Source organism: Chaetodon trifascialis, chromosome 15, assembly GCF_039877785.1.
Source record: "Chaetodon trifascialis isolate fChaTrf1 chromosome 15, fChaTrf1.hap1, whole genome shotgun sequence".
In the NCBI taxonomy this organism is placed as follows: Eukaryota; Metazoa; Chordata; class Actinopteri; order Chaetodontiformes; family Chaetodontidae; genus Chaetodon; species Chaetodon trifascialis.
The window spans coordinates 10,143,290-10,162,751 of record NC_092070.1 but is presented as its reverse complement, the minus strand read 5'-3'; the positions used below and the strand labels follow the sequence as shown (position 1 = coordinate 10,162,751).

General features: G+C 43.8%; 3 protein-coding genes across 4 annotated transcripts in view; 1 reads left to right on the top strand and 2 right to left on the bottom strand.

Moving 5' to 3' along the window:
• Window positions 1–19,462, top strand: part of znf598 (zinc finger protein 598) — a 32,053-nt gene that overhangs the window by 4,874 nt on the left and 7,717 nt on the right. Inside the window, exons 9-12 of one of the 2 annotated variants that reach the window (XR_011603125.1) lie at window positions 42–925; window positions 1,400–1,565; window positions 1,671–1,818; window positions 1,960–2,414. Coding sequence is in view for 1 of the 2 variants with exons in the window: in XM_070981845.1 (XP_070837946.1) it covers window positions 42–925; window positions 1,400–1,565; window positions 1,671–1,818; window positions 1,960–2,334 (1,573 nt within the window). In the remaining variant the exon portion in view is untranslated. Of the gene's footprint in view, window positions 1–41; window positions 926–1,399; window positions 1,566–1,670; window positions 1,819–1,959; window positions 2,876–19,462 lie in introns of those variants that run through there. The other variant, XM_070981845.1, reaches the window with a different exon arrangement.
• syngr3a (synaptogyrin 3a) lies at window positions 4,165–15,865 on the bottom strand. Its single transcript, XM_070980651.1, has 4 exons — window positions 15,639–15,865; window positions 13,389–13,623; window positions 12,736–12,881; window positions 4,165–11,202 (listed from the first exon to the last, which is right to left on the bottom strand). Exons 1-4 carry the CDS (start codon window positions 15,738–15,740, stop codon window positions 10,993–10,995), a joined length of 693 nt encoding a protein of 230 aa, XP_070836752.1. The 5' UTR covers window positions 15,741–15,865; the 3' UTR covers window positions 4,165–10,992.
• On the bottom strand, window positions 17,754–19,435 carry gfer (growth factor, augmenter of liver regeneration (ERV1 homolog, S. cerevisiae)). The gene is made up of 3 exons (XM_070981535.1): window positions 19,043–19,435; window positions 18,575–18,777; window positions 17,754–18,368 (listed from the first exon to the last, which is right to left on the bottom strand). Exons 1-3 carry the CDS (start codon window positions 19,253–19,255, stop codon window positions 18,206–18,208), a joined length of 579 nt encoding a protein of 192 aa, XP_070837636.1. The 5' UTR covers window positions 19,256–19,435; the 3' UTR covers window positions 17,754–18,205.

Below are 19,462 nucleotides of genomic sequence, written 5' to 3'. Positions count from 1 at the left end.
GAGACGTTCCATTTATGTTGTTATTGTTGTGTGTTTTGCAGTGTAAAGCCAGCTCCTGCGGCGGTAACAGCAGCCCCCACGGCTTTAAAGGAAGACGACTTCCCCAGCCTCTCAACGGTTGCTGTCACATCGCCCATGACCCCAGCTTACTCTGCTCAACCTAAGAAGACTTCTTCTTTCCAAGAGGAGGATTTCCCCGCTCTTGTGTCCAAAATCCGGCCCCTCAAAGCTACAGCTGGCAGCCGCTCCGCCTGGTCAAACCATACTGCCGTAGCAAAACCCAACACTCATCCCCCTCCTTCCTCCAGACCTTCCCCTCCGGTCCCATCTGCATTGTCTGGCCCTCAGCCCCTCTCCTCCTCAACCTCTACATCTTCACGCAGGAAAAAGAAAATGGGAGAGAATGGGAAAGCGACATTTACTCGGTCCCCTCCGTCTTCTGATGATGAGAGCGGAGGACTGACACAGCAGGAGTTCCGCTCGGTGCCCACCATGTTGGATATCTCCTCTCTGCTCACTGTTAAAGGAGGCAACAGCAAACCCCCTGCTGTGACCTCCAACCCTCCAAACCCGACCCCCAGCTCCGATCCTCCCACCTCAAAAGCCAGCAAGAAGAAAAAACAGCAGAAGAACACGGCCGCTCCCTCTACATCTGTGTGTTCAGTGTCGGGGATGACGCAAACTGTAAGCGCAGTCTCGGTGGAAACGGCAGCACAGAAGGAGAACGTCCCTGAGAAAACTCGGAACAAACCCCTCTATGGTGCTGGGACGGCGGCACTGACCAGTGGATTGGCAAATGGCCACCTTGAGAAATCACCACCCACTATTAAGGAGGCAGTTGTGGTAGCACCTCATCCCAACACACACCCTCCTCCTGAGCAGGAGGAAGAGTTCCCCGCTCTCATGACCAAGAACCCACCGCCAGGTACAGCACTCCACAATGATGGCATTCAGCATCTTCAACCCCTTTAGATTTTATATTAATGGCTGATAGGTGCTGTCTCCAAGATAGAAAAAAGTCAGGCAGACTTTCTGGAAGTGCATTGGAAATGCTCCAACCTATCTCTGAAAATGCAAAGTCAGTTTCCATAAGTTGGAGTCTTGAAAGCTAATTTCACTTCCCGTCCATGTGGCAGTTTTCAAAGTTATTGTTTTATCAATATTAAGGCTTAAAGAGGTCTGTGTTGGCTGAATTTACAGCTGTCACTGTCAGTTGTGTTGATTGCCACCTCAAATTAACTCCTGTCTTTTGTCTTGTTGCCCAAATTTGGCGTTTTGTCTTAATTTACCTGAGATGTCATACCTAATGCCTTACATATTACCTGAAGTGCTGGCAGGTCTGTTTTCAGGGTTCATCCTGTTGCAGTCAAAGTAGCAGCTCACAGTGTTTATCTCTTAGGCTTCAAGAGCTCCTTCCCGATGAAGGCCTCCGCTCCTGCCCCTTCCTCCGCTATGCCCGCACCTCCACCCGGCCTGGGATTCTCAGCCACTAAACCTCCACCGGGATTCACCGGGATCCCCCTCAACAGCAATGTGGTGGAGCCTGTTCCCTCTGCAGTCAACCTGTGAGACATTTTCCCTTTTTGTGTATGATCTCCTTTTGATTTATTGATGTTGGCCACATCAGGTACTGTTTGTTTTTTTATTATTATTATTTTTTAATTTCCCAGGCCCCCCAAGGTGTCAAGCAGTGGTTACCTGGTGCCAGACGACTTCCACCAGAGGAACCTAGAGCTGATCCAGTCTATTAGAAAATACCTCCACAACGATGAGTCACAGTTCAATGAGTTCAAAAACTATTCTGCTCAGTTCAGACAGGTACACATCATATAATAATCAAAGCTGTGGTCCTGAGAATTTTTGTATTCCCATCATTAATCACCAAGTAAATAGTTATGTGTTGAAGGCTTGAAGGCTTCCTCACTCGTCTGTCTCCTGTCCCCCTCTCTTTGTTCCCAGGGTGTGATATCAGCAGCCCAGTACCACCGCAGCTGCAAGGACCTGCTCGGAGAGGATTTCAACCGCATCTTCAACGAGCTGTTGGTGCTTCTGCCGGACACCGGCAAGCAGCAGGAGCTGCTGACTGCCCACGGAGACTGTAAGGCGATGGAGAAGCAGTCAGGCGCTGGAGGAGGAAAGAAAAACAAGAACAAGAAGAACGCCTGGCAGACGCCAACCACAGCGGCTAACGCAGCAGCTGAGATGGACTGCCAGGTGTGTCCCACTTGTAGACAGGTACTGGCCCCCAAAGACTTCAACTCCCACAAGACCCTGCACATCAGAGAGAGCGAGGAGTTCCCTTCCTTGCAGTCAATTAGCCGTATCATCACCTAGCCCCTTCTTCTGCTTCGTTTACCATCATCGGGCACATTTTCAGTCGCCCCCGCAGCCCCATCAAAGCCCTGCAGCAGCCAGTGCAGAAAACAGCAGCCTGTTTCCTGGGAGACCACGTCCCAGTGGAGTCTGGGGCTGATACCTCATAGGGATTTGGAATTGAAGTTGGTTTATGGTGTTTTTACATTCTGCGGGATTTATGTGTGTGTGAACGGTTTCACAGTTCACACACACACGTCAACTCCACTTCCACTGACCTCCTCTGAGGACGTCTCCAGCTGGCACCGGCAGCGTCGAGCCACAACCGTCAGTTTATTTAATGAAAGAATAGAGACAAGCTGAGGCTTTGCTTGGATGCAATGCTCCCGAATACAAAAAATGTATTGATTTGCATTTTTTTTTTTTACTTTGCTTTGTGTTTTCACTTTAACAGACGATGACAAAATGTATTTTGTTAACATCACAGTTGATGAAATATGTATGATTCCCCAGTGGGGCTGCTTGGTTAAATAATATAATAAACACAACATGTTTGGTTCAACTATTCAGCACCATATTTATTTAAGTTACACATTACTTTTAACTATTTGTTGCTTCATGCAGAAGAAGCTGGTTAAGTGTTGAGTGAATGAATTGCGAGAGGCGTTGAGTGACCGAAAGAGCTGCTTCAGCAGTTAGAACAAATTCTAGGTCACATTTGTTTTTCCTTTAACGTGACTGACTATAAGATTTGGTTGATTTGGTGATTGATGAATCGGTTAATCAGTGCCATAATGTGAAACAGGTTACATCCACTACACGGTGTTCTCATCTTCTCTCTCAGGACCCTCAGCTTGCACCGCCGCCCATCCGGGTGTGTGGCTGTCTTGTGTTTGTGTGTCTGAATGAGTTTGTCTATACATCATACAGCTTTTTCTTTCTTTCTGGCTTCAATAAAGCTGTTTTCTGTCAGCACTCTTTAAGTTTCTGTATCTTTGTTAGAGGTGTGTGTGAGAGAGAAATGTGTGGTAATGGGCTTCGACATTTATAGACGGATGCTTTTAAGCATCCTTTAGTTTCTGCATGAGACTTCATATAAAACAACACAAACTGCGTCTTTATAATCAGCTGCTTGTAATGTATATAAGCTATAGGTCATTATGAAGTGTATGTAGAAAAACTACTTTTTTTTTGCTTTCAAGCCTTTAATAATCTGCTGGACTTGTTACTTATTTATGATCTATTATCTTCTGAAAAGTAACCCAGAAGTATTTTTTACTCATTTTTGGCTGATAGCTGGGATTATGACTCCACACAGGTGACTGTCATGCATTCAGCCTTAAGTGATATTCTCAGATCCAGTCGTTGAATCGAATTTAACCTTGCAATAACTGAATTTTCTTTTTCTTTTGTAGCGTTGTAAACAGCTGTGAAGGCAACTTTGATGTATCATCATTTTAAAGGTGAACTTGTCAGCAAACAGTTGCTTATTGGCAGTTATGGAGCAACGTGATGGTTCATTTGGAGTCAAGCTTCTGGCCTCCTGATGAATGTAAGTCCAATATTCAGTCTTTTATTTAGCTTTTTGGTTTCTACCAGCTGCGTCTGTCTCTTTAGCTGTAAAATGTGTTACTGTATTCATCAGATAGTTGGTAACCATCTGCTGTTTCCTGATGAGCAGGTAGTGTGCAATGGGCTTATCAGGCTTTTTCACTGAAAAAGGCCAAAAACCACAGTATTAGTGTTGAAAGTGAACCAAAAGTTGCAGCTGGACAACTTAACAATGAGATTGTTAATCAGTTAAGACAATACAAATGTTGACACATTGAAGTCAGGGACAGAAACAGGCAGTCCAAAACATGTTTTCTTTTTTATTGGAGTGACGGTCAGACTGCAGTCGAGAGACATTCAGGTAATAGACAGTGACACACATCTCTGTACACAGCATTTTTACACTGAAGAGGTCAAACACCTTCAGAACAGGAAGAAACAGCTCAGAAGAAACATGTTAAAGGGGTAGCACGCTACAGAATCAGTGTTTGTTCAATCGATCGACTCGTTTGTTGGTCGATGGGGGTTCAATTTTTAATAGCAATATTATGGGGGGAGATATTGTAACACCCATGCAACGTTGTATACTGGAAAACCACACAACTGATGGCGCCAGCGTCACTCCATATCGTCAACTTTTATTATCTCAGTCCAACAAAACGACAGCATGATCACATATAAGTTTGATTTGGGTGCTGACAGCCCCTTTAAGATTGGTCAAACAAAGTATTTCCAACAAAGAGTGCATTCTAGTTAATAAATAATCAGTATTAATATTCTTTTTTTTTTTATTTTCAGTAGTACAGGACAAACCAGACCCTAGACAGAATCACACACAGGTTCCATTGACTTCAATAACTTACTGAATTTTACAATCAACCAATACCACGGCAGTGTACATGGGCCAGAGCACAAAACAGAGAGAATGTATTGTATTATTATTTTTATCTACCACACTGATTGAAGAAGAGACTGAAGCACTGAGAACAATAATACAACCTGACCGGACAGTACCCCAAACTACCTAACGGTACCCCAACAGCACCTAATACCACCATCAATACCCCGGTCTCACCTAACCACAGTTAACAGGTTACTAGCAGCCCACAACTACGCAAGATTTAAAGAACTATACTGGCAGTTTTTCATATTTTGCCATATTTGATCATTCTGAGATTCTTTGATTCTCCAAAACATGCTGTAAGATTTTTAATTGATTTCCTTCGGGACTGAAAACAAACTTTAGTTGTTGAAATGAGCATGAACGACGATGCCAGGGATTACATAGAGAGACAATTGCATAATGTAAATATGCTAAATGAGCATAAATACTATCAAAAATAGGGTTTGATTACATGAAAATCTTAAAGATTCTAGCTTGTATGTTCAGTTTAATTATCGTGGAGAGTCAGTGCACCTGTGAGCACTGAGCAGGAACCTTTTTGAACTTCATACTAATCATTGCATTACCAAGATGTTGTCAGACAGTCAAACCTGAAAGACACACAACAAGCATCAGGGCAATTCATGTCCTGTGTCTCTGCAAGCTGATATTCATATCACAGCAGAATGAACTACTACGAATAGATGTTTCACAGATTAATGACTCGATTGCTTCAAGACAACTTGAAGGTTACAGGCTACAACATGAAAACCACAAAGTATAGTCCTTTAACTGCACCAAATAGATGTAACCAAACTATAACCCCCCAGGTAATACTCAGCACCCAGCAGTGTTGCACCCTTTCCCGTACTAAAATTCTGAAAGGAAAATATTACTGTTATTCCTCATTTTATGATATACAAGATGGCCACTCACTGACAGACAGTGTAGGGTAGTAAATGTAAAAAAAAAAAAAAGCTCACATAAATCTTAAACTAATGGTTTAACCGATCTAACCGATCTCGGCTCTGTTTTACAAGACTACATTGAAACGGCTGTGATCCTTTTTTCGTGCTGGAACTTGGACATTTACATTTCTCTTGGGCCTGTCTTCAGAATAAGAGCTTATTTTTTTCCAACCACACTGGGTGTAACTCGAGGCCTTCGACACTGGGCCCACATTTTAACTACAGTAAAGAAAATGTGAGTTGCAGTCAGCACTGTGGTACAGGTTCACCCTGGAGCTCTGAAATATGTACGCACTGGCGCATGTGTGTGTGACCAACAAGATCATGAGGTTGAAATAACAGCACTGAAGAAACAAAGAGTTGTTTGAGTGTATGCCGACGTTAAACTGTGATTGACACTAGAAGGAATCCTGTCACCTGCACTGGTGGCTGGCGAATCTCACTTTGCTAAACATCTTGGAGTCAAGTGAAAAATTAAATAGTATTAAATATATAATGACTTCTATATAACACTTTCATGCATTACTATCATGATCACTAAAACTGTGAGCCCTGGCCCTGCTGCTGCAGTGCCTTCTTTGGTCTGCAGGGGGCCCTGTTGAGACAGGATTAGTTAGAATAGCAGGCAAGGCATTCTACAGGTCAATTCTCTCACTAACATGAAGTTTTATATTTCGCTCTGTTCATAAAGATAAGAAAGTTTAGTTTCGTATTTTGTAATTGAAATATCTTTACGGGGACACTGATTATATATTTCATTCTGGGGACATGACTCCATTGTGGAACAGACTTATGATTTGCTCCTCTGCGCTAAAACTTTGACAAACATGTTCCAGAAAATAACTTTTCTGCACCACAAAATGAAATTAACTGCACACATTCACACATTTTCACATAAACAGACCCACACGTCTCTCACACATGCTAACACATGCGCACACACACACACACACACACAGCAAAACTAGATGGCGAGTGTACGTGAACCACGACACAGACACTGCTACACACTGACATGGTTGGCATGGTTACTATTTACATCAGGGCCCTTACTGAGCCGCATCCACCCAAACCTGTGCCTGTCACCATGGCAACAGATTCTGACCCCACTCACTCAGTTGGACTGCAGGATCAATGAATTAGCCAGCGAGTGACCCATGACATCTACACACAGATCTTTCCAGCGCTGAATCCTCCATATTCACTGACCTCCCTCAGTGAATAAAACCTGTTGCCCTCCTGCTGTGTGATTATGTAAAGTCCTGTAGACATTAACATCATGGTAGTTACGTGGTAATCAGAAGACAGCAATAAGAACACAGGGCAGTTTGGCAGCTTCTAAAACGTAAACATAATCAGACCTGACTTATCCAGAATATCCCCAGACGTCCCGATTTATACACGCAACAAACATACACTCAGCAGGGGACACTGTCTCAAATAACACACTCTATACATTCCCTGGTACCATGGATGGATTATGGGACAATGGGGCCCTGGGCACAGACATGTGAAAGGCCTCCCACCCCTCCTAGATGGAAGCAAGACCCCGGACAACTGCAAGTGAAGTCTATATCTCTTAATGGTCTCTCTGTAGTTGTTTAGCATCTATTTGTAGTTGTTTTATGTCTCTTCTTGGTTGTTGTGTGTCACTTTGCAGTCATCTTTGTCTCTTTGCAGTTATTTCCTGTGTCTTTGTAGTCATTTCATGTCTCTTTTAAGGTTAGATAATCCTTTATTAATCCCACAGTGGGGAGTTTTGCAGTTTTAAAGCAGCAAAGGGGATAATGCAATAGCAAGAAGCAAGTAAAATGCGAGAAATGATAGTAAGTAAACACTAAGTAAAACAGACAATTGTTGAATTTACATTACTGCACATAGGGAATTATTGATATTGTCTCGTTTAGGATACACTGATATTACACATGAGTGACTGTGTCAGTTTTGGTGTGTGTGGTGTAGTGGGAGCGGGAAGGACCTGGTATCTCTCCTTCACAGACTGTGGGTGAAGCAGCCTATCGCTGAAGGAGCTGCCCAGTGCTGTCCCTGTTCTGCATGGACTGGGTCATATTCTCTATCAAGGATGATACTTTAGCCATCATCTTCCTCTCTCCTGCCATCTGCACTGGGTTGAGGGTGCATCCCAGGACAGAGCTGGCCTTCTTAACCAGTCTGTTAAGTTTCTTCCTGTCAGCAGTCTAGATGCCACTTCCTCAACAGACCACTTCAAAGAAGATGGCTGGTGCCACCACAGAATCAATAAATGTCTTCAGGAGTGCCCCCTGCACTCCAACTCCACCTGAGTCTCCTCAGCAGATACAGTCTAGTCCAGTTCATTTTTTAGGTTAACATCCAGACACAGTGTCTGTTCCCTGGATGTTCACTCATGTAGGAAGAGTGTTTACACCTGTGGAAGCCCACGCCAGCTCTTTGGTTTTCCCTGCATTGATCTGGAGGCGGTTCCACTGGCATCAATCCAAAAATCCCTGGTCAGTTCTCTGTGGTCTGTGTCAACCCCATCTGCGATGAAGCTGACGATCGCAGAATCACAGGTGCTAGTTAACTGCTTTGTGTGTGATGTCTGAAGTGTAAAGGGTGAAGCAGAAGGAAGCTAGGACTATTCCCCGTGGGACGCCTGTGCTGCAGAAAACCATGTTGGACTGACAGTTCTGCATCCTTATATACTGAAGTAGTGGTCCACCCCATGCTCTCCAAGTTCTCCTTCAGAACAGCGTGGCCTGTACGGTGCTAAAGGCACTGCAGAAATCAAAGATTGTGATTCTCACAGTGCTTTCAGCCTTTTCTAGGTTAAAGAGGGATCTATGTAGGTGGTAGATGACAGCGTCATCCACCCCAATGCCAAGTTGGTAGGCAAGCTGTAGCAGGTCCATTGATGGCCTCACCAGGGGGCAGAGATGGACAAGAACCAGCCTCTGCAGGATCTTAATCAGATGTGATGTCAGTGCCATAGGCCTGTAGCTGTTGAGGTCCTTAGAGTGTAGGCGATCGAGGTTGCACAGGGAGGAGTTGACAGGGGGAATGGCAGATGACATAGACAGAGTTCAGATCATTCACCCACTTTTGGTCCCCCACAGGCTGGGAGTCAGGTTCCTTGTAGCCATAGATGGTTTGAAGGCCCCTCCAGACTCGACTCGCTCTGCTCAGACTGATACTGATACTCTTCCTCCTGTAGTTATTTTATCCCTCCCAGATCCTCCTCCTCAGCTGCCTCTGCACACTTGAGCTCCTCCTTATTTCCTGATCAAAGGATTCGTTTTTGTTTTTTTTTTCCTCGAGGAAAGCCTTTATGTCAGGAGTAATCCAGGGTTTCCCAGTGGGTACGGCATTCTCCATGCAGGAGTTGATATCGTCCGTTGTACAGTGTCGGAAACTTTAAGTGTCCTCCCCATAAGCATCACAAAGTGCTTCCCACACAGTTGCAGCCCTTCAAAGCCTCGTCAGCCCTGTTGGACCATCTTTTCACTGTGCAGGTAGACCATGAGTGCTATCAGCTGATCCGTGAGGTCATGGCTGTGCTCAGGATCCCTGGATGCAATTGTAAACAATGCAAAAAGCAGTAGAAAGAGCAGCGCAAGCTCAGTGAGTTTAGTGTCCATAATACTTGGACATGTACTAACAAACAAAGTTAAGAAATGAGTGAATGAGATCGGCTGCCCGAAAGGCTGCCATTCATGCAGCAGCATTGTGAAAGTTTTAGTTTTGTGTGTCTTCGTAGTCATTTTGTGCCTCTTTATAGTTATTTGTATCTTCTCATTGTTTGGCGTCTCTGTAGTCGTTTTTTGTCTCTTTGTAGTTGTTTTATGTGTCTTTGTAGTCATTTTGCGCATCTGTGCAGATATTTTTGTATCACTTTGTTGTCTTTTTGTGTCTCTTTGTAACCGCTTTGTTTCTTTGGAGTTATTTTGCTAATTTTTGTAGTGACTGGATCGAAGAAGAAATGTTAAAATTCACTTCGAACAGAAGCTCTGACCCAGCAGCCCCCTTACCCCTTTGGCCTGTGCCCTGTGGTCCCATTCAATAATCCATCCATGCTGGCACAGAAACATAACTTAAGAGTGAAAAGACTTAAGAGTGACCAACCTGGGAAAACTCACGCTCGTACACAAATGAACGAGAATCATACAGATTTGCCGATCATGACAATGCACTCAAGGGATATTTTGCATTGTGACAACGTTTTTCTGTACAATGTGTTAAAATTATGATTTCACTTCACGAAAGAAGGCAATGAGTACTTGAAAAGATGATATAAAAACGTCTTGACCAATACTAATTTTATTTAAACTGTCAACAAGCTTTTGTTGATGAAAAGTTCTCTCTGAAAGTTCTCTCTGGATCTGTTAGATAAAACAGAATTTTCCACATCTTGCAAACTTCACCAGTCAGATCAGCTATTTTAATTGGGAAATTTGCCTGAGATCTGTTAGTACAATTCAAAGACTAGCATGTAATTTGAGACAGTGCCTACAATTGGTCTAACCTGATGATAACTATCCTACCTAGAGTACATCATATACCTACCTACAGACCTACATAAGAATGTGAGATATTGCACTTGGTCACAAAACATTGTTGTCATTGTTTTTTACAGCATGTGGAAATCTACTAAATTAAGTCACTGTCTGAGACACACAGTACAGTATGGCACTTAGTTGATCTCTAAGTTTGGAAACATGCAGATTCAATACACATGATCACCTTAATTGCAGCAGAGAAAGACAGAGGAAAGACCAGACTGTACTATAGCTAAAAATAAAAACTAAAAGTATTCCTTGAACTGTTTGGCATGAAAGGGGATATCCACACTTCATTGAACCAAAAGAATAAGATGAAGGTGCTGTATGTGAGTGCACTATTTTTAGGAATCAAATACTGCTTTGTGGTGGTGTCACTCACTTTTGATCCCTTCATCTCCTTTCTTCTTCTTCAAAATAGTGTTAATACTGCAAAGTGGCCTCTTCTCCTACATTTCCTCCTCTTGTTTTCCTTTTCTCTCATCTGCTCTGATCTGAGGACACTAGCAGGAAATTGAGATTGACATACGAGTCTAGAAAAATGCAGGTTAAGTCGGAATGTTAAGGAAGGAAAGGGAACGAGTGGAGGAAACGAAGACGGAGAGGCCGTTTTTAACAATTATCGAAAACTCAGCCCAGATTAACCCATAAACAACGGCAGGTGTAACATCACAGGAAGCAGTTTTCACTTTCCTCTCATCCCTCTCCTGACCTTCCTCTTCCACCGTCAGGTCTATCTTATCTAGTAAATGGGAACCTGGTATGTGGGTGCTGCATTCTTCTCGGTGAATGGTGGACTCTGGTAGGTCTCTGTGGTCTCAGTGGTGTCGCCTACTGGCGAATTGGAGGGGTATGGCTTGGTGGGTGCGCCGCCGTCCATGTGCTCCGTGGTGAACAGACTCATGTCTGTGCCGAGCAGATACTTCTGGACCGCACGCACTGTTAGACCAGCCTGCAGGGGCAGCAGGGAGACAGAGAGGAGGGCGATAGATAGAAAATATTAAGCCAGAATAATTCATGAAAGCTCAGTTAGACAGATATTAGCCAGGAAAGTATCTTTAAGATAAGATAAGATATACCTTTATTAGTCCCACAGTGGGGAAATTTCAGGTATTACAGCAGCAAAAGTGGATAGCAAACATAGAGGGCATCAGTAAAAGGACATTAAATATTAAAAAAGCAGGATTAAAAGCAGGATTTTAAAATAGTTTATTTCATATAATGTAATTGCTTCTATAGAAATAAAATTAACTTGAAGGGGTAGTTTGACATTTTGAAGAGTTAGAAGAGTGTAGACTTAAATATAAGGCTACAGGTCTGGCTAGCTTAGCTTATAATAAAGATTGGCCCAAGCACAACAGTAAGGAAGCGCTGTCATGCAATGTGAATATGCAAAACTAACAGAATTGGCATATTTGAGCTAGTTTAAAATTTTCAACTTGAAAATTTGAGGGGGACTTTGCAGTGTTGTGTAGAGCGGAGCGATGGGAGTGGAGTGACAGAACCACTGCTTGCCAACAAACAGCTTCTGGGCCAGGGAGCTCTGGAGGAGAACTGGGGGCGTAGCTGGACTTCTGCAGGGATAAACACCTGGAGTCACACCGGATTCTGCTCCGATCCGGAGCTGTTTACTGGTGGCAGAGAGCTCAGGGTTTATTTTTTAAAGTTTTGGGATTAAAAAGTGGATTTATCTTCACTCTTGCTTCTCAACCTGTCTGCAGCAGCAAGCTGCGGAGGAGCCGCTTCTAATGTTCTGTAATTAGCCTCTTCCCCCTTTGTGAGTGCTGACTGGAGAGGAAATGCGCTTTATTTCATGAACGTACAGAAAGGAGAGGAACCACAGTCTCTGCTGAGTGCCGAGTTCAGTCAGAGGCTGAGCTGAACACAAACACACAAGACATCCACACCCTCAGTGCTTGTCGTCACTCTGTAGCTTATGGCTAATGTACAGTAAGGTTTTCTGGCTGGCAAATAAAAAAAGGATCTCACAGTCAAAGTTACATGAGTAATGCAAGGCAAGGAGACATAATGTGTTCATTTAAGAGCTTTATAGGTGCAGGTAGGCAGAATTTCTAACAGTATCTTTGTAAAGAATCACGCTAGCTGTTGCCAGTCTTTGTGCTAAGCTAAGCTAACCTGCAGGTGGCTGTAGCTTTATATCTAAAGGGCTAATATGTGAATGGTATCAGTCTTCTCATTTAAGGCGAATGGCATATTTCCCAAAATGCCAAAGTATTCCTTAAAAAAAAGAAAAGAAAATTGTGATGAGGATTAATTGAGCGCAACCATCTGTGTCCAGGAGCCCATTGCTTTATATGTTTAGGTTTAGATCATAATAGGCATTTATTCATTGGCATGTCTTTTCTACACTCCTAAAGGAAAAACCTAAAGACTTTGTGAACATTTGGTGCATTTCTTTGCATTGTTGCATGCATGTGTTTGTGTGCCTCTGTGCTTCTGTGTCTGTGGAGATGCACGCTCTCACCCAGGTGATTATGGAGAAGAAAGAGAAGGCGATGGCAGCCCGGGCTGCATCTGCCCCCTGGTTGAGTGGCAGCTCATCAGCCGTGGTCTGAGACCACTGATTGGCCAGGAAGCAGAAACTTACAAAGTACAGGAAAGTCCAGAAACCTGCCACAAACCAGTGGAACAAAACACTTTGTTACAACAGAAAAAAAGGTAATTTCCAAGTGAAGTTTACACATAAAACACAGGGTGCAGGTGTTGATTCCTCTTATCCTGACCCGCAGTTCTTTGTTCCCTTTAGAAACTAAAAATACTTGAATTTCTCTGTTACCTTTTATGTATCTCTACAGGTTTCATTTCTCTTGATGTCTTGTGTTACAAGTAAGCAGACATCTGAAATAAAGCGGGCCTGGTTGGACTATATTTTTGGCGTTCTGGGGAAACCCAACCATGTGACTCCTGCCTCTCAACCTGATCAAGCTTTAATACGGGCATTGTTTGGGTTTGCCTCTGCAGTATGTCTAAAAATATAAATCGCAGGCTAACTATGAAATACCAAAAGTGCAAACATTGTGTGTTACACCTCCTGACTCTTGGGAAGCTGTCAGAATTATGTCAAAAACTGGAAATAAGACTTTTTCCTGCCAATTCTGGCCATGGTCGCCTCCTCACCTGAGAAGCCGATCTCAAGCATTATAGCCTTCTTCCTGTCTTTGACGGAGCTGATGGAGGAGAACTTGTAGTCGAGCAGGAAGAAGAAGGAGCACGCCAGCAGCCCCACCAGGCCCACGAACACGCCGTAGTTACAGGCGTCCGCATTCTTGTTGAAGACACAGTGGAGACGCTCGCTGCCCATGTTGACATAGCCCTCGTTCACAATGGAGGCAAAGACCACCAGGGAAAATATCTGTGGACGGGGGTCACAAGAGGAGGAGGAGGAGGAGGAGGAGGAGGAGGAGGAGGAGGAGGAGGAGGAGAGGGAGAAGACGAAGGAGGTGAGAGACAGAGAGAAGGAAGTGGAATAAGAAGGAAAGAACATGCCAGTTATTGCCTGAACAATCAATGTATCGCTCTCATTCTCCCTCTTTAACAAACACACACAAACATCGTTGCTCATCGGGCTCACTGGAAACAGGCTTGTGGCAGCACTGCTCGGGAGCCTCTCTTTGAGCGTGCTCAGACCAAAAGCATTAACCTAATTTCCTCTCTTTCTCTCTGACTAACTGCAGAGCTGGATGCTTCACTTCCCATCAAGAATCACATAGTCCTGAGGCGGTGCGCACACACCAAAAGAAGAAGCGTGACAGAGGTTGCTATAGCGTTTTTCTTACTTCACTTTTATAAGTAACACCCTTGTGTTGTTAACTCTCTGTATTTCTACCTACCTCTGCTCTGGACTCACACTGACACTGATCAGCTGACTAACACTCGGTGGCAGAATAGGGCCATGTGACACACACACACACACACACACATACACACACACACACACACACACACACACACACACACACACACACACACACACACACACACAGAAATGCACTCACACTTGGGGGTTTGGGTCATATGATGGTGGAGGGCCACACAATGGGATAATGCCAGGTCCACATTTTAAACTAATCACATGTGTGGATATAATCTGAACAGATATACGCTCGGGTGCTTTTAGTGAATCAGCATGATAAAGCTGCTTATATGTGCATCAAAGTCGAGCTCCAAATGGAAACTTTCACTACTTTCTTTGCATGAGTTTCAAACGCATGACAGCACAGCGACTGGGTGACGGTTTAACTTGTAACTGAGTATTTTTACAGTGTTTTATTGGTACTTTTACTGCCACCACTGATTGCAGCTGCACTGTTGAGAATCAAGATGTGATGTGGGTGTGATACATGTTTGGAAAGTTTTCAGCTGCAATAGGAAATAGGCAATTAAACTTTAAAGCACTTGAGCCCAAATTGTTTTAAAGTGATTAATGGGGGCTATTTGTACTGAAGCAGTAGGCTGACAGCATATCCAGACTCAGTAGCAAATCCTGTATAACCTCTTGTGCGCGTATGGATACAGCAAATACAATACACTCACACACATGAGACCAGACACTCGTTAAGATGCAATTATTCGCCACACATTTCTCTCGGATAGCTCGGTGTGTTACAGAGATCCCTGCGCTGGCAAAGAGGACCTTCTCTGTGTCAACCAAAGGTGATGCGTTACATCAAACGTCAGGGCACGACGCGTCTCCGTGGCCCTGCGTGCGTAACGATGATCGCCGACCAATCACAGGTGGGATGACGGACGACGACCGTTTAGGGTAAATCAGCAAAATCATTAGCTGGAAAAAAGAATTGGCGATATAAACGAACAGGGTGTGTGAGGTAAACAATAATGTTGTATTTTAGAGATGAAAATAACAATATGTGCCATGAGTAAGAGAAAGGAGGAGGCTGAGGAGGTCTCTATCATTTTCTACACAATCCGGGTCCTGTCTACTGCAGACCTTTGGCTGAATTTACATAGAAATTAGAAAGCAAGATTTTTTAAAATGAGGATTGGTCGTTTTTTGAACAGACAAAAAGAAAGAAAGAAAGAAAGAAAGAAAGAAAAAAAAAAAACTATAGCGAGATCAGTTTAATGGTCAGGGTGTCAGACAGCCACCAGGCCTTGGTTCCACCTTGTACGGACCATTTCTGTATGAATACAGGCCGACAGAAACATTCCATCCATGGTTTCCATTCACACGCCCTGCTTATCTGTTATCGCTGGATATCTGGGCTCTATATTTGCAATGAGAACACGTCACGGGTCTCGCGCAGCAACGACAACAGAGAGGACCCCGCCACCCCCCCTCTCTCTCCACACATACACACACACGCACGCACGCACGAACACAACGGTACCGGAAAAACGCGCTCTCACCCAAGACAGCACTCTCAGGATGGTCTGCGGTTGTTTGGCGAAGGTAAGCGGGTCGACAGTGGTCCCGGCCCGGCCCGCTCCGAACGATCCCACTCCGTCCATCTTCTGTGGCTCTCGCGCTCTCTCTCTGTGTGTGTGTGCGCTCCTCGCGGCTCCACTCTCCCGGCTCCACGGCAGGATGGACGCGCTGCCGCTCTCTGCTGTAGGGACGGGTCCTGCGCGCACCCAGAGGCGCGCGGGGAGCGTGCACGGACGGACGTGCCCGCGTCGTGATAAGACATTGAGGCAGAATTAAATGATATGATGCCAATATGAATATTATATCTTATATACAAATATTAAAGGGATAGGAGGGGTAGAAATAAAACAAATTAGACCCCTAACCCGCTGCTGAGCACCACAATAAACAAGGATGTTGTTGACACTGTGATGATAATGTGATGAGGATCTATTATTGTATTTCCATAAGAGTAAAGAGAAAGATTGGTTAAAATCAAAGCAGCAGAGACCAAGATACCCTGACTTTCAAGCCCCAAAACACTGCACCACTTGATGGTAACCCCCTCAGTACCCTGTTCCTAGCGCAGATTTCATGTTTAAAACAATCTGAAGGTCAATCTGAAATTACTCTGATGTCGCCATGGCATCTTTGTGGTTCTTTTCTCAGACTTTAGAAAGTAAACCTCTAAATTTCTTCAGGTGTTAAATTAGTGGAGTATCCCTTTAAGGCAGACCCTGCATCATTACCTCAATCATTGTTCTTCCTTCTGAAACCTAAGCGGGTGTTGAAGTTGGGCAGAGGCATTATGGGTATATGTGAGGTCAGCAGACCCAATGTACCAATAAGAAAAAGAAAGGGATACTAACAAGCGACAGTGGGGGGATGTCAGGCAAGGGTTGCCTGTGCACTGGGTCAAGGTCTAGGTCAAAATGAGTGAAAACACCACGTGTGTGCAGACCTTTACTACTGAGTCTGGGATATTCTGGAATCAGCCTGTGCAATATTGACAGATTGATAAATTGTAGAATGTGAACTCCTCTAAGATTTTACAGAAAGGAAATAACAGGACCATGACCTCTCAAGGAGGACACAGATTTTCTACACTCGTGTAGAAAATCAGTAAAAGTTGGACTCCATGTAGACATCATACGGACTCTCAGCTGCAAACAATATACTGAGTGTACAATCCCATCTGAATCAGTCACAAACATTCCTATGTTATGAAATATGACAAGAAAAGTCTTGTGATGATGGTGTCTGTGCCAAATAGCACAGCACAGCGTCAGAAGTTACTTATCATGGGGTATTTACCAATTATCAAAGCCTCAACAATGACCATTTAGCTGAACACTATGACAATATAGTTAATACAATTCTGCTTAATAGTAAAAATGTGCACACATACACTGATTATTCACAGTACCTACTTCACAGTATGTAATAAAGCAGTATTCCCAAGCTGAAGCTGCTGTTATTGGCTCACACCACTAGAGGTCAGTCACATCTTCAAAAACTCCATATTTTAATGATAACGTTATTTTGAGGAGATAGACATAAGCATAGCAACACTGGAAAGGAAGTAATTTAACCCACTGCTGAGGATGAAACCTGCTTGTGGAAGTAAATATAAAATGAGGATGAATGTGCAACGAACACAAAAAGCCCTTACAGGATCATGACAGGAGGAAAGCATATAGAAGCTGTGAAGCACTAGATTCGTTTAAGTGTGTGTGTGTGTGTGTGTGTGTGTGTGTGTGTGTGTGTGTGTGTGTGTGTGTGCGTACTTTTCTGATTCCTTATATAAAAAATTAATGATCAGAGAAGTTATTAATAACACACCGACAGATCAGGTCACATGCCAGGTTCTAGCCTCAAAGGACCTTAACCAGAGTAGAAAAGACTTCACACAGTGCTAAAACTAACAGGTGCAATTACCTATTAGTCCACTAATCTAGTATCTATTTATTGCTAAATGTTTAAAGTGGTGACACATGCCCATTACATGTTATCAGGATTCAAAGTGGTTCAAAATTGCTTATTTTTGTCTGACAAATACTTAAGATTTTCATTACAACAGATAAACACAAGCAAATGATCACTCTGAGAAGCTGAATCAACAAAATAAAGGTGTTTTTCCTTTATTTAATGACTTACACGATGTCATTACAATTACAGAATTACCAATTTCAGCATTAAATTATGCAAATAAATTAACTAACACCACAGAACACACACACAAACTGTGTGTGATATCACAATGAAAAGGCATTCTGCAATCATCACTGTGTAAAATATATATATTTCTCTGACAAATTTATAAAATATTTTAAGTGATAGCTGACATAATGAGAATTATTTCCCAGACTTCCATGAATGTGATATTTAGTGCCGGTCTTGAAAACACGGCTTATAACAAGGCAGGAGGCAGTTGAATGGCTAAATTTACTGCTTTGACAGAAAAATCAGAGCGACACCTGAAAAGATGACCTTTATCTTTAATTTTTTGTCTTGCAACAATAGTGAGCTCCACTTTGTGACGTCTCCACTCAAAGAAGGTTTAGCAGACTCAGTCACAGGAGCCATCTTTCCATCCATCTTTCCACCTCTCGTCCACGCGGGAGCAGTCGAACTCCGGCTTGCCCAGCCGGACGTTGACGTCGTTATGGATACGACAGAACCACTGAGAAAGAGCATGGCGGCTACTGGTGTCCGGCTGATTGGTTTTCAATCTGTGGAGAGGAAAATGGTGCATTTAGGAAACGGCCTGCTCTTCATCTTGCAATGAGGAAGCGTGACAGCTGCAGATCTGTTTGCTTTCTTGTGCTAAAGCCAAAGAGAAGATGACAGAAGAGCCGTAGAAAGATGCCGTAGAGGATCTATTACAAGCCCTGATACGTGCCTACATACTAAATCTAAAGCAGCACTGTGGTCTGACCTGCCCCTGAGGTCTTCTGCACACTCATCACAGGGGAAGAACTTGGAGAAGAGGTTGATGAACTGCCCCATCTCTTGCTGCTGGGTAGGAGATGGGCGATCGGGGTAATATGCTGCCATAGTGTGCAGGAAGGACCAGGTGTTGCGCCCCAGCTCTTGCCTGTCCAGTGGACACTGTGGGTCTGACTCTGCAGCTTGGGTCTCCTGGAGAATCATACAGACGTGTATTCAAACATATGTAGAGGCACACACAGCAGAGTCAATCAGCTAGTAATTCAAAGGTAATTCAAAGGGAACACGCAGGGCTGCCTCCTCAAGTCAAATGATTTGGCTGTTTGGTGGACATGCATGAGCTGTTCTGGGACAGTACACTCTGATACTGCTCTATGGAGAATAAAAAGCATATTAATTCATAAACCATTTTCTAGTCTTCCGAAAAACCTGCAAACCCGCTTTCATCTCATGTTACCTGTGTAGCAGCTGTCGTCTGTTTCTTCTGGACCTTCATCCATGATTTAAAGTCCGTACAAGCTCTGCATGGCTTCTTTTTAACATCCCCGCTCTGCTCCTTCTCTTTACCGTGGCTGTCCTCCGCTGGTCGACCGGCCACTGCAAACGGAAAACCTTCGAACCCGGGCGGGTTAGAGGCTGGTGATCCTCCCGGTGCTGTGGGCGCAGCCATGTTTGCTATTATCTAATAACTCTAACAGAGCTGTATCGATACACTTCAGGAATGGCCGGCTGTTGAAACGCAGCTGCCTCTGGCTGGACACATTATCACTTTTTAATATTTTACTCTAACGTGCAGACAATGTCATGGTGACGGTGCACACTCGCACACTTCCCGGTCGATGTGAGCAACAAGGATACCTGCGACAAAATGTGTCTT

What these genes read in the sequence shown, in the direction of transcription:
- gfer (XM_070981535.1), bottom strand. Translation starts at nt 19,255, where the DNA reads ATGGCTGCGCCCACAGCACCGGGAGGATCACCAGCCTCTAACCCGCCC. An exon ending in AGACGACAGCTGCTACACAG is followed by an intron (nt 18,778 to 19,042) that starts GTAACATGAGAT and finishes ATGATTCTCCAG; the next exon opens with GAGACCCAAGCTGCAGAGTC. An exon ending in GCAGAAGACCTCAGGGGCAG is followed by an intron (nt 18,369 to 18,574) that starts GTCAGACCACAG and finishes TCCTCTCCACAG; the next exon opens with ATTGAAAACCAATCAGCCGG.
- syngr3a (XM_070980651.1), bottom strand. Translation starts at nt 15,740, where the DNA reads ATGGACGGAGTGGGATCGTTCGGAGCGGGCCGGGCCGGGACCACTGTC. An exon ending in TCCTGAGAGTGCTGTCTTGG is followed by an intron (nt 13,624 to 15,638) that starts GTGAGAGCGCGT and finishes CCCCGTCCACAG; the next exon opens with ATATTTTCCCTGGTGGTCTT. An exon ending in GCTTGAGATCGGCTTCTCAG is followed by an intron (nt 12,882 to 13,388) that starts GTGAGGAGGCGA and finishes GGTTTGTGGCAG; the next exon opens with GTTTCTGGACTTTCCTGTAC.